The sequence below is a fragment of the Melospiza melodia genome, chromosome 12, assembly GCF_035770615.1.
Source record: "Melospiza melodia melodia isolate bMelMel2 chromosome 12, bMelMel2.pri, whole genome shotgun sequence".
NCBI lineage: Eukaryota > Metazoa > Chordata > Aves > Passeriformes > Passerellidae > Melospiza > Melospiza melodia.
The window spans coordinates 9,879,041-9,892,771 of NC_086205.1; the positions used below are offsets into that span (position 1 = coordinate 9,879,041).

Below are 13,731 nucleotides of genomic sequence, written 5' to 3' on the forward strand. Positions count from 1 at the left end.
ACTTGAATCAGAAAGAAACCTTTCTGATCGAAACACAGCAAAATGGAGAAAGGCAAAGCAGATTACAAGAGCTTTGACAGCAAAGACTACAGTTTACTGCAGATCAGTATCTGACCCCAGCATCTCCAAGTGCTTCCCTGCAGGCTGCTGTACTACACCATGTCCTAAGATACTGTAAACAACAGAGCTGTTCCTTCCACTTGGACAAAGCATATTCCAAGAAACAAGGTTGCAAACACTTCTGCTCTCCGGCCTCACTGCAGCCGCTCACAGCAGAGGGTCAGGAAGCAGGGAGGAAGAACATACTTGGCATTCCAGGCTCCAGAGCTCTCTGGCCTTCAAGAATTACCATGAAAATATCCTAAGAGTCATTATTAACAAATTACTTTTTAGTAAACTGCAAGAAAACAAAAAGGGAGGGAAGGGGAGGGGAGAGGATTTTTGTAGCATGACTGATGACTTCATGAGTTCTAAATTAATATCAACAACCAGGAATCCCTTCAGACACTTAAAGAAAACCAGAAGGGTTTACTGGGGCCCAGTAGAACAGGCATGAATAGAGAACAAAATATTTCTAAATTCACAAATCAGCAGCCTTAAAATCTACAATGCACTCCCCATTTCCTTGAGAGCTTCAGCTCCTGACCTGACAGCAATCTGCCACTGCCACTACCATTTCTGTCAGACTGTAGGCATAGTTTACCCATTTCTACTTTAGAATACAAATGGAATAAAGAAAAATGCAATAAACAATTTTTAAAATGTAAGATTAAATCACCATTTAACTTCTAGCAAAAAATTAAATCACCACAACAATAATCTCCCTCATCCTTAAGCAATCTGACAAAAACCCTCCTTCTCTCTAAACACTTAAGATTTTACGTGACTCATATGACATTATTCCATTGGTTTTCAAATAATCACTCTTCCATGGAAACTATGACTGTCTTCTTCAAAAGGGAAGATGAGGGAATTAAAGGAAAAAAACCCCAAAATCTCAACAGCAAATATCCTGTCTTCCCATCCTTCAACACAAGCTCCTCACTCACTCCTCTCTTGCCACCTTACACACAGAGGGAAAATGCACAGGTTTGTTTTGTCTTTCCCTCTTGACAGATTGCTTTAAAGAGACAGGGTTGATGCCAGACTCTTATAGGTGGTTACTTTCTGGGCCACAGCAGAGAAGAAAGCAGCCAGACTTCTTTCAGGCATTTTCAGCTTCTCCCTCAGAGAAGGATCTCTATGGCCCCAGAACAGACTGAGGACCTTCCTATCTAGAGAGCAACAGAGAGCAAGTTTAGATAGAAAGATTAAGATTAAAACCACATTTTCAACCCAGAAGAGCAGAAAGGGCTGCTCCTAACTCAGAGAGATAAAACATCTCTTATTTAATGCAGGTACTGTCTACTCAGTGCCAAGAATCTTTTGTAATATTGTCCTTTAGACTCCCTCCTATCTCAACCCATTTTAATTGCAACTGCTTCATGTAAAGCAGCAGCTCTCTACTGAATTAAAGAAGTATTTAACTAGCTAGACTAATTGAAAATAATATACTGTTATTTCTTACCTTCACTGGATTAGGAACAATCAATAAGCATATCTGTAAATGCAGCTGCTCTTCTTTTGTTGACTACAGGAAGTACATAGGCGTATCCAGATCCCAATTTGACTAAGTATAGTGATAACAGAAATTTCTTATGAAGTTAATTTTACGCTCTGAAACATGCACTTGGGAAATATTTTTTCTTGGGCTTTATATTAGGTCACTTTCTAAAGGCAACACAAAACAGCCCAGGCATATTTCACCTTTGACTTTTCTAATCAACATCACAGCAGCAAAGTCTTAAAGGAAACTCTTCCATTCTTGTTTAGTTTCTACTTTGGGCATTTGACAACATTTTGCTCACTGGTCATTCACAGATCCTCTATCTTAGGAATAAGCTCATCACGAAGATAAAGAAAAATAAAACAAGAAAATCCAGCTAACCAAATGAAATTAATCAACTCCACCCCAAACTCCAACAATCCTCAAAAAGGCAAGAGTCAAAATGAACAGATGGACTAAATATATCAAATACAATTCTAGAAGCAGTCTTCCCTTATTTATTGGTCAGGAAATACCATAGTTATCTTCTAAATGCTCCAAAAATCACAACTACTGTATTTATCAACACTGGAAATCACAGAAAGACTGCTTCGAAACATACTGTTGTTACATCTAATACACTATCTCTTACACAGAATTAGTTTTCAAATGTAGTTAAAACAACATGTAACCTCATAAAAGTAAAGAGGGTGGCCAGCAGGTCAGGGAGGTGGTTCTCCTCCTCTATTTCCCCAATAGCCCAGCCCAGGGCTGGCAGTCACAAATATTATTTCTAAAATCCAATTATCTAGTTATCAGTTTTCTCTAGCAAAGCACAATCCTCACACTGTAAAAATGTAACTAGTGATATGTTTAAGATTTGCATTTCATTTGCTACATAGCCACCTAATTTTAGTAATTTTTTTTACTATGAGTACACAAAAAGAAAGATGTGCCTTTCTTTTTCCTGGACTTATACTTTTCCCCGGACTTATACTTTTCCCCAATGCTAAAAATCAATAAATCAAATCACTGCAGTTTTTTAAATTCAGGAGATGCTCTCTGCAGCCAAATGAAATAGAACACAATGAAAATGGAGTTATTTTTAATGTATTTTAATATTAATAATGCATCTGTAATCAGATTATCTAGAAGAGAGTCCTTTCATATTTCTACTTTATAAGAAAGGTGAAGTGAAAAATAATACTGTTTCAGCACCCCATGTTTTCCAGTCTTTTTCACTTTAAAACACTCTAAAACAACACAATCATTCCCTGTGTCAACAGTTTCAAGACCAAAGGGACATTTATGACCGTTCCTGGCTCAGGAAGGCTCCCACTGATGGATATTGTGGGGATGCTCCAGCTGTGAAGCAGTTCATCTCCTCCCAGAACCCTGAAAATCCCATGTCCCAAATGCTGGAGAACATCTGACTGCATAGTGTCAGCAGACTTGAAGAACTACCAGACAACAAACAAGGAACAACATCTGGGTCCCACTCAGCAGAGTGACTCCTAGCTGGATCCAAGGAAGAACATTCATTCTCAATGCTGAATTCTTTGCAATGCCACAGGAGTCTGTCCCAGCCTGAAAACCAACTTTGAACATGGGGCTTGTCAATGGCATTGGCCAGGCAAGGGCTGAGCAGTGCAAGTTACACAGACACTGTAAAGCTTTGCTGGGAAACCACGACCCTAAATGGATGATACTATTTACAAGGAAACAGCCAACTGAGTTACAGCTGTGGCAAACAACTTCAGTAAATTGTCCTGTCCTGGGAATGACAGCAGACAGAACTTTAGAAATAAATGTTCACAGCTGACAAACTTCTCAGCACAAATATTTCTGAAACATTAAATAACACCTGCCTTCACTTGTCACAAGGTAAAGCCAAGGCCTGGTCATTTTAACAGCCCTGTGAAGTAAACCCAAGGAAAAGGGAACAGAAGTCCTGCATCACTTTGAACTGCACACTCTGCAGTGTCTCAGCTACCCTGGAGTTGTCCACCCAGGCCAAGGCTTCACGTCAGAGCTTCCAATGAGCAGTGTTACACTTTAACAGGCAAGTGTCAGGGGAAGCACAGAGAGAAGACAATGACTGTCCACCAGCACTTCCCACTGTCCTCATGAGGGCCTTCACTCCAGGTAAGCCTGTCATTCTAAACAGTACCATGCCACAGTTCTGAAAAACTAAAATCAGCTGGCTTCATACAGCCACAGCTCCTTCAAAGTCCTCTCCATCCTCTCTCCATTTAAGATCTGGATGGGTACCCATGACCTGTGAGCATTTAAGGCTCCTGAGTCTTCCTTTAGCTGTAAGAAAATGAATGTAAACTTGTAAATACACACCTGTTTCACATGTCAGAAAAATAAAAATGGACCATTAAAGACATGAGGAAAAACCCAGAAGAGTTTTAAGCATGTATAATCATCGAAAAGCATCAATTTGTTAATGACAGAGACCAAAAATAATACATTCCCAAATCACAGATGAGCATACACAGTTATTCAGCAGGTTCTCACACCCAACAACCCACTAATCAGGATTCACTTTGATCAGAAAAAGCTGCATAACATAAACATCAAGACTTGACACAAAAGGAAAGTGAATACTTACACATAAAGTGTAATCCATCTCACTATTCCTAATCACAAAGAACAATCCTTCAGAACTACAGAAACATAGTAGGACTCATAAAGATGAGTGTCCTAAAAAGGGCACCTTGCTAATTGTAGTATTACGTCTTCATGCTTCTCATCTCCAAAACATTTCACAAAAGCAAGCTTATTTTCACAAGCTGCTTATAACATCTGGTTTTTATTTTACAGATGGGACAAAAAAGTGACATTACAGCACTTGTGCAAGCCCTCACAAAATGTCAGAAAATGCCTTCCCCACTCCTCATTTACAACTGTCAATTAAGTTGCTTCACAGAGTTCTCCACTGTCAGCACAAGAGGAGAATCTAGCTCCAGATTTAAACAGCTCCCGGAACATGTTAACTCCAAGGCCAGCTCGAAGAAGAGAAGAGTGAATCTGTGGGCAGAGGGGCTGCGAGCAGATCAGTGAGAAGGGCCCCGATGGGCAGCGGTGCGGGCACACCGGGCACAGGCTGCCAGAGAGCCCGGCTGCTGAGCAAGCAGAGCTCACACCCACGGCTGCTCACACCCACGGCTGCTCACACCCACGGCTGCTCACACCCACGGCTGCTCATACCTACGGCTGCTCACACCCACGGCTGCTCACACCCACGGCTGCTCACACCTACAGCCGCTCATACCTACGGCTGCTCACACCTACAGCCGCTCGCCCAGCCCTGCCCTCCGCTGTGTCCCCACACAGGGCTCAGGCACAGCGGAGCAGCTCCGCGCTCGCACGGCGGGCCGGAGAGTGCCCCGCTCCGCCCAGGCCTCACAGCAGCAAAGCGTTCTGCCCCAACCCTTCCCGCAGGCCCCCATGGCGCTACCCGGGGCCAGAAGGCGCTGTTCCCCACACGTCACGGCCGGCCCAGGGCGCTGAAGGCGGGCACGGCCCAGACCCCCGCCCGGCTCCCGTGTGCCCGGCCTCACCTGCCCGTCATGGCGGCGAACCCCGCGCTGTCGCCGAGGGGCTCCGGGGCGGGACGGGCGGCTCGGCCGGTGCGCTGCGGCCGCGGCGGCCAGCGCTGACCCCGCCCCGGCGGCGGCCCCGGCCCCTTGGGTGTGGGCGGGCACCGCAGCCCTCGGTGACTCAGGGCAGCCCCCCCGGACCTGCGCATACATTTCCTATAAAGGCAAAGAAATATGGAATAGCGAGGCTGCGGAGCGGAAGGACGGGGGAGGCGGCGGGACAGGCACAGGCACGGCGTTTGCCCCTGCCCTGCCGCCGAAGCTGCTTCTCCCCAGCTGGCAGCAAACCCATGGCAGCGCTGTGAGTGTGGGGTGAAGGGGGCAGCGCTGCCAGGCGCGCAGTCACATACACCGCACTGAAGGGACTTTGTTCCTGAGATCGGAGCAGCGGCGCTTCCAGCCTGTTCTGCGGGCTGCTCATCCCTGCACCCCCCCTCGGCGAGGGGAAGTGGCTTTCTGGCGTTTTACTCTTCGGGTGCAGAAGACGGGTCTGGAAGGCTTCTAGAAAGTGGTCATGGCAACCACTGCTGCTGAAGGATGAGGGACTGCACCCCCCGAAGTGGGCCCCTACAAGTGCGACGTTTTTGATAGTATGTCATCCCATCTTACCCATGTTCAAGCATACTCTGATGTAAAGTGAACCACCAAATGTCATAGGAAGCTTCCGACAAAAAGCAATTTCAATCTTGGTTTTCATCTTGTGAGATAGCCCAGTATGCTGTGAATCACCATTGTTACATGTATTGTTACATTTTGAGAGTAATGACAGAAACTCTGGCGTCCAAACTAATTTTTCAGCCCTACAGTGTTTAAAAAATTAAATTTAAAAAATTTAAAATACTACATGGTTCCTCACATCACTGTCTGAGTAACTGTTAGCCAGGAATCCTAATGCAAAATACCACACTGCCATACAGTATTAGATATTGCTCTCGTTGCTGTGCAGCATAGGCAGTGAGTGAACATCCTCACAGGAGCTGGAGGTCAGTCATTGCTCTGCCCTTGGTGTGTCAGCTGTCCTTTGTCCTTGCTGCTCCAGCCCCTTTGCTGGTATCAGCAGAGGGTCTTTGTTGAGCTTTTGTAGAGATGGGGCAAAGTTTCCCTCTCCCTAGTCCTTAAGGAGCTGGAGTGGCTTGGTCTGGAGAAGAGAAGGCAAGGGGGCTTGTGGTGTGTGAAGGTAAATTGGGCAGGTATGTTGGGTGCTTTGAAGCGTGGCACATGTAAGAGAGGCCATGTCAGGCTTGGAGGGAGCTGTGGTGGTGTTGGCCTGAAGGTTGTTGTGATGGGAGAGTGTGTGTAGGGCGTGCAGGAAGGCTGCAGTTGCTGTGAGATGTGCAGAGCAGTGGAGAGGCAGGCAGCCTTGTCTGGGGCCATAAGGCTGAGGCAGGCTGAGCAGAGGGACGCCAGGTGAGGTGGGCAGGAGGTCCTATGGTGTAATGGTGAGCACTCTGGACTCTGAATCCAGTGATCTGAGGTCAAATCTCAGTGGGACCTGAGCCTTTTGGTTGCCTCAGCATGCTTGCCCTCAGCATGCCGACACTCTCCCTCCCCCCTCTCCTCTGCTGCTGCCGCTGCACTTCTGCACTCTTCTCTCATCCAGCACACAGCACCTGAGCTGCACAACACCCACTCCCAATGTTAGATGGGACCAAAGCCGGAGAGACTGGGGTGCTCACTGTGGGCAGCTGTTTCCATGTTGGACCATTCCTGCAGGAACAGCAGGGCACTCTGTGTGACAATACTTCTATGCCCAACGGCTGTCCACTGCTCCTTTCCTCTCTGGCTCCTTTTCTTCTTTTCCCTGCCAATTGCATTCTATTGCTTTGCAATTCATTCAAGGAGCTCCACCAGCATTGGGCAGTGGCCCATCATTGGGCTTCCATTTGTTTCCATGGGAGAGAGAAGGATGTCCCTGGCAGAGCAGGGGGTAGGTGAGGGAGGGGGAGAACAAAGGACCACGACTCTCCAGCAATGCTGCACAAAGGCTTTAATGAGAAGGAGCAAAAGCGGCGACGCAGAACAGAGACCAAGGAAGACGTGTGGGGGGCCTGGGAGGGCAAGAGATGGGCCCGTCTGCCAAGGAGAACGGGGATGATGCGCCGGCCTCAGCAGATCTGACCGCAGCGGGAGAAAGGCAGGCACAGGCCTGAGCCCCCCAGGCCAAGGGAGCCCCCAGAAGAGATGGGAACCCCCGCGGTGCTGAGGGAGCTGCCCACAGCAGCTGACAGAGAGGATCCCACGGCTGTGCTCTGAGGGAAGGAGGTGAGGATGGGGCCCGGCAGGGTCACCACCACCGGCGAAGGCTCGATGTACACGGTGGAGTCAGCGCAGCGGGCATTGCAGGGCTCAGTGCAGCTGCTGGCAAGGGGCGTTGGGCCACAGGGGCCGCAGGGCCGTGGGGGACAGGGTCTGCAGCAAGACATCTCTCGGTGCGGGAGGCAAAGCTGCAACACAGAGCAGGGAGCACCACCCAGCCTCAGCATCACTCTGTCTCTCTGTCCCTCAGCTCTCGCCAGGGACACATTTGGTCTCCAACACACACTCTGTGCCTACAGCTCCCACCACCCTCCTGCTGCCCTGCCAGTGGCACGGCACGCTAAGGCCGCCCCACTCCAGCAAGAGGAGGCAGCACAGTGGCTTTAAGGGCCCTGTGGAAAGACTGGTCACAGCCCATCTCCAGAGCACACATGGCCGTGTCAGACAATGTCCCGGCGTGCACTGGCACATTTTGTTACACCAGGGCAGGTGCAAATTCTGCTGGGCACATCCCCCTGAGGCTGAGCCCCATTGATCCCCTTCTGCTGGAACAAAGCCCCCTCTTCCCAGCTGGCCCCAGCCCCCAGCATGGAAAGGCTGACAGCCCTGCAACAGTTCTGTGCCAGGGCCCAGCTGAGGCAGCCCAAGGATCAAGCCGGGCAGCCTCCATGAGAGCAGCTCAGCCCACAGGGAGGGATGGAGCGGGCTCAGGCTTACCTGGTTCCTCGAGGAAAGGGAGGCCAGAGACCAGGATGCAGAGCCTGCAGCAGAGCAGCCTTTTATGCTGGATCCCAGAGCCCTGTGGGGCCACAAACATTCCTTGCTTGTGAAACATCCAAACTCCTGGGAGTGGCCACTTGCCAGGCCTCGCTGCTGATCAGGTCCCTGCCTCTTTCATCTCAGGTGTTTTTCTTCCTCTTTGTACAACCCAAAATCCTGTGATGACTCTGAGAAGAACTTTGGGATTGAATGGACCTAAAAATTATCTACCACGAGCCCCTTAAAATGGCTTCATAAATTTCTCTGGACAACCGGTTCTAGTCGATCAGTCCTATTAGGGGAAAAGATTCATTCCCAATATCTAATCTAAATATACCTATGCTCTCACTTTTTAACTAGTAGCCCTTGATCCATCCCTCCACACCTCAGCCAGGTATCCTTTCCTTTCTTAACTGAATGTCTCCTAGAAGCCCTCTCCTCTCTTTTCTATGCAACCCCAACCCTCTCAACCTGTCCTCACGGGCTGATGGCTCCAGCTGCCTGGTGCTCTTTGTGGCTCCTCTGGACCCACTGCAGCAGGCCCGTGTGTTTCTTAGGCTGTGTGTCCTAGGGCTGCAGGCAGTACCCCAGGTACGGTGTCAGGAGAGACGAGGAGAGCAGGACAATCCCCTCCCTCAACCTGCTGCCCACACTGCTCTGGATGCAGCCCAGAATAAGATTGGATTTTTGCACTGGGCTGCTCGCTGGCAGTGCAGGTTCATGTTCAGTATTTCAGCCACCAGAACCTGCAGGTCTCCCTCCACAGGGCTGCTCTCATTCCACTCAAGGCCTACTAGGCTGTGCCCAGGTTTGCATTGCCCTGGCCTTGGCATTTGACAATCATAGCTCGGGCCTCAGCTTGGGAAGTTGTGATCCTCCAGAAAACAAGGAATTCAACACGTAGGAAGGTGATCAAAGGCATGCTTACATCTCTCCCTGAAAGACAAATTGACCCATTTTCCCAAACACAAATTAACCCACTTTGCTCAGTGTGTGCAGCCCTGAGGTCAGGATCTGGATGGCAGCTTTGGGGCAGAGGCTGAGGGCCGGGAGCACAAAGCTCATGGCTCCTTTTCCTGGGGCAGGCATCATTTGCCCATTCACCTAATATCACACTTCAAAGGGATATTGGATCAGTCTCCCAAGAGCTTGTTGGTGTCATTTTGCTGTGGAAGAGTTGGGAAAATCCATGAGCTTCAGGCAAACCTGAATCATGCTGATGTGGAAATGAGTGCACACAGTGCCCTGGACTCAGGCATTCCAGGGATACCACAGCACATGGCCTCTTTCCTCCAAAATTTTGGGCTTTGTCAGGGGCATTTCCAGACCTTTTAGGACCAGTGCAAGACCAGCTTGTACACCCATTTATTCATGTGCTGCTGCTGCAGCTTTCCAGGAGGTATTGCCATTAGGTGGCTGCTGCAGGGGATGCAGGGCAACCCAGGAAAATGGAGACTGGGAGAGACCTGTGGAAGTTCTTTGCTCCCTCACTGAGATGAACAAACTTCCCAGCTGCCACCTGAAGCTGTGGGCCTTGTCCCATTGTCCTCTGAACACTGCCACTGTCAGACAGGTGCCTCTCCCATGAGCAGCATTTCCAGGGATGCCCTGCACCCCCAGGAGGCCACCAGGAGATGGAAAGGGGTCCTACAGATGAGCCTCCCAGGTGCTCGATGGGGAGGACCAGCAGGAGGTGACACTGTGTCTGTGCTGAGAAGCCAGCAGGACAAGGCCCAGAGCCTGTTGAGGAACTGGGGCAGTGTGATCTGCCCAGAGCAGGTGACAGGAGCAAAAGAGTCTACAGAGCTCCACACAGACCTGCTGGGGTTGGTGTGGGGCACTCTGAGTCATTCCAGTCCTTGAGCTGCCCCAAAAGACCCTGCCAGGGCAGACAGCAAATGCAGGAGATTGCAGACAAGCACCAGGTGATCCATGACTGGGAATACAAGGTGGGGAAATATCCTTCATGGCAGCAGAACATTGAGGGTGTGAGCTCTGTTATCCCTTGAGCACCTGAGTCTGCAGCACCCAGTCCACTGAAGTCCACACTGGGTGACTCAGGTTTGCCTGGAGCTCAGGGATTTTCCCAGCTCTTCCACATCACGATGACACCTGCTCTGCTGCTCTGGGAGACTGATCCCGTGTCCCTTTGAAATGTAAAATGCATGGAATGGGAAACCCCATCCCAGAGCCAGAAAACAACAGCCATGGGCTCCCTGCCCTCAGCCCTTTCCCCAAAGGCAGCAGCCAGGTCTCTGTCCCTGGGATGAGCACGCTGAGTAAAGCAGGTCAGTGTGGCTGTGGGTCTGTCTCAGGGAAGGACACAGCATCACTTTGATCACAAAACCAGGCTGTGGCACAGCCTGTCACTGTAAGCAAGTTCCCCATGGCTGTCACTCAGGCTTGCAGGTGAACATGGACTTCCCTTGCCACTGAACTTTGCCACCTTCCTGCACAATTGGGTCTCTTTGACACCATGGGGTTGTGCCGTGTTGACTTTGTGCCTCAAATGAGCCTCAGTCTTCTGTATATCTGTGATAACCCATGAAAGAAATGACTCTCAGGATGACCCTGAGTGTCTGCACTGACCGCTCCTGAGAGATGGACTGAGGAGTCACTCCGTGGCTGAATTTAACTGTAACTGGAGCACAATTAACCATCAAGAAGATGGTTAACCATCAAGAAGTGGCAGAAACTTATGGACACTAAAAAAATACGTTTCAATTAACCTCGTACACTGGCTTGGGACCGCCAAATGAAATTCCTTAGGAAGCTGGGACACACATTAATCATTTCCAAGTCGGGTGGTGTGAAACTAGTGAGAAATGCCTGAGATGAAAGAGGCAGGGACCTGATCAGCAGCGAGGCCTGGCAAGTGGCCACTCCCAGGAGTTTGGATGTTTCACAAGCAAGGAATGTTTGTGGCCCCACAGGGCTCTGGGATCCAGCATAAAAGGCTGCTCTGCTGCAGGCTCTGCATCCTGGTCTCTGGCCTCCCTTTCCTCGAGGAACCAGGTAAGCCTGAGCCCGCTCCATCCCTCCCTGTGGGCTGAGCTGCTCTCATGCAGGCTGCCCGGCTTGATCCTTGGGCTGCCTCAGCTGGGCCCTGGCACAGAACTGTTGCAGGGCCGTCAGCCTTTCCATGCTGGGGGCTGGGGCCAGCTGGGAAGAGGGGGCTTTGTTCCAGCAGAAGGGGATCAATGGGGCTCAGCCTCAGGGGGATGTGCCCAGCAGAATTTGCACCTGCCCTGGTGTAACAAAATGTGCCAGTGCACGCCGGGACATTGTCTGACACGGCCATGTGTGCTCTGGAGATGGGCTGTGACCAGTCTTTCCACAGGGCCCTTAAAGCCACTGTGCTGCCTCCTCTTGCTGGAGTGGGGCGGCCTTAGCGTGCCGTGCCACTGGCAGGGCAGCAGGAGGGTGGTGGGAGCTGTAGGCACAGAGTGTGTGTTGGAGACCAAATGTGTCCCTGGCGAGAGCTGAGGGACAGAGAGACAGAGTGATGCTGAGGCTGGGTGGTGCTCCCTGCTCTGTGTTGCAGCTTTGCCTCCCGCACCGAGAGATGTCTTGCTGCAGACCCTGTCCCCCACGGCCCTGCGGCCCCTGTGGCCCAACGCCCCTTGCCAGCAGCTGCACTGAGCCCTGCAATGTCCGCTGCGCTGACTCCACGGTGTACATCGAGCCTTCGCCGGTGGTGGTGACCCTGCCGGGCCCCATCCTCACCTCCTTCCCTCAGAGCACAGCCGTGGGATCCTCTCTGTCAGCTGCTGTGGGCAGCTCCCTCAGCACCGCGGGGGTTCCCATCTCTTCTGGCGGCTCCCTTGGCCTGGGGGGCTCAGGCCTGTGCCTGCCTTTCTCCCGCTGCGGTCAGATCTGCTGAGGCCGGCGCATCATCCCCGTTCTCCTCGGCAGACGGGCCCATCTCTTGCCCTCCCAGGCCCCCCACACGTCTTCCTTGGTCTCTGTTCTGTGCCGCCGCTTTTGCTCCTTCTCATTAAAGCCTTTGTGCAGCATTGCTGGAGAGTCGTGGTCCTTTGTTCTCCCCCTCCCTCACCTACCCCCTGCTCTGCCAGGGACATCCTTCCCTCTCCCATGGAAACAAATGGAAACCCAATGATGAGGCACTGCCCAATGCTGGTGGAGCTCCTGGAATGGATTGCAAAGCAATAGAAAGCAATTGGCAGGGAAAAGAGGAAAAGGAGCCGCAGAGGAAAGGAGAAAAAAGGAGACGTTGACAGGGGTGGACATAGAAGTAACGGCAGACATAGTGCCCTGCTGTTCCTGTGAGAATGATCCAAACTGGAAACAGCAGCCCGCAGCGTGAATCCCAGTCTCCAGTTTTGGATGCATCCAAGGCAGGAGGCAGTGGTCACAGTGCAGAGTCCTGTGCCTGGCTCATTGGGAGTGGCTGTTGTGCAGCTCAGGTGCTGTGTGCTGGATGAGAGAAGAGTGCAGAAGTGCAGCGGCAGAGGAGAGGGGGGAGAGTGTCGGCATGCTGAGTGCAAGCATGCTGAGGCAACCAAAAGGCTCAGGTCCCACTGAGATTTGAACTCAGATCACTGGATTCAGAGTCCAGAGTGCTCACCATTACACCATAGGACCTCCTGCCCACCTCACCTGGCGTCCCTCTGCTCAGCCTGCCTCAGCCTTATGGCCCCAGACAAGGCTGCCTGCCTCTCCACTGCTCTGCACATCTCACAGCAACTGCAGCCTTCCTGCACGCCCTACACACACTCTCCCATCACAACAACCTTCAGGCCAACACCACCACAGCTCCCTCCAAGCCTGACATGGCCTCTCGTACAAGTGCCACGCTTCAAAGCACCCAACATCTTCTCTGTCCCAAATGGCAACAAGCCCTTTCTCACTCAGGCACACTTACCTGCCCAAGTGACACTCACACACCACAAGCCCCCTTGCCTTCTCTTCTCCAGACCAAACCACTCCAGCTCCTTAAGGACTAGGGAGAGGGAAACTTTGCCCCATCTCTACAAAAGCTCAACAAAGACCCTCTGCTGATACCAGCAAAGGGGCTGGAGCAGCAAGGACAAAGGACAGCTGACACACCAAGGGCAGAGCAATGACTGACCTCCAGCTCCTGTGAGGGAGAAGTTTGCTCACTGCCTATGCTGCACAGCCAGGAGGACAGAATCTCTCTGGAACTCTTCCCTCTCACAAGGAACTTGACTGCAAGGCATCCCAAGGAGGACACAAGTCCAAATGCCTGCTCAAAGCACGGCTGGAGACAAAGCAAATACAAGGCCACTCAGGGCCTCAGCCCCATTGCCACCCCACCCTTATGCCCAGGTTGAGAAGCACAAAGTTCTCTGCCCATCTGGCTGCAGAGGCTCGCCACTCTCTGGGAGTCTGCGCAGGATCCAGGGCAGCTGCTGCAGTCGGCTTTTGCCAAGGCCGACCTGGCTCAAAGCCAGCGTGTGCCTGCTGGGCTGGAGGTGCCCAGGGTCCTGGGCAGCATCCTGGCTGAGGGGAGCAGGAGCAGTAGCTCAGCTGCTCTGTGGG

General features: G+C 51.3%; 1 protein-coding gene and 2 non-coding genes across 3 annotated transcripts in view; 1 reads left to right on the forward strand and 2 right to left on the reverse strand.

The window, feature by feature from the left end:
• Positions 1–5,233, reverse strand: part of LIMS2 (LIM zinc finger domain containing 2) — a 32,391-nt gene extending 27,158 nt beyond the window's left edge. Inside the window, exon 1 of the mRNA XM_063166783.1 lies at positions 5,155–5,233. Coding sequence (XP_063022853.1) covers positions 5,155–5,165 — 11 coding nt within the window. The 5' untranslated portion in view covers positions 5,166–5,233. The remainder of the gene's footprint in view (positions 1–5,154) is intronic.
• Positions 5,234–6,615: 1,382 nt separating this feature from the next.
• Positions 6,616–6,687, forward strand: TRNAQ-CUG (transfer RNA glutamine (anticodon CUG)). Its single transcript has one exon. It is a non-coding gene; the product is annotated as a tRNA-Gln (tRNA).
• Positions 6,688–12,741: 6,054 nt separating this feature from the next.
• Positions 12,742–12,813, reverse strand: TRNAQ-CUG (transfer RNA glutamine (anticodon CUG)). Its single transcript has one exon. It is a non-coding gene; the product is annotated as a tRNA-Gln (tRNA).
• Positions 12,814–13,731: the final 918 nt, after the last annotated feature.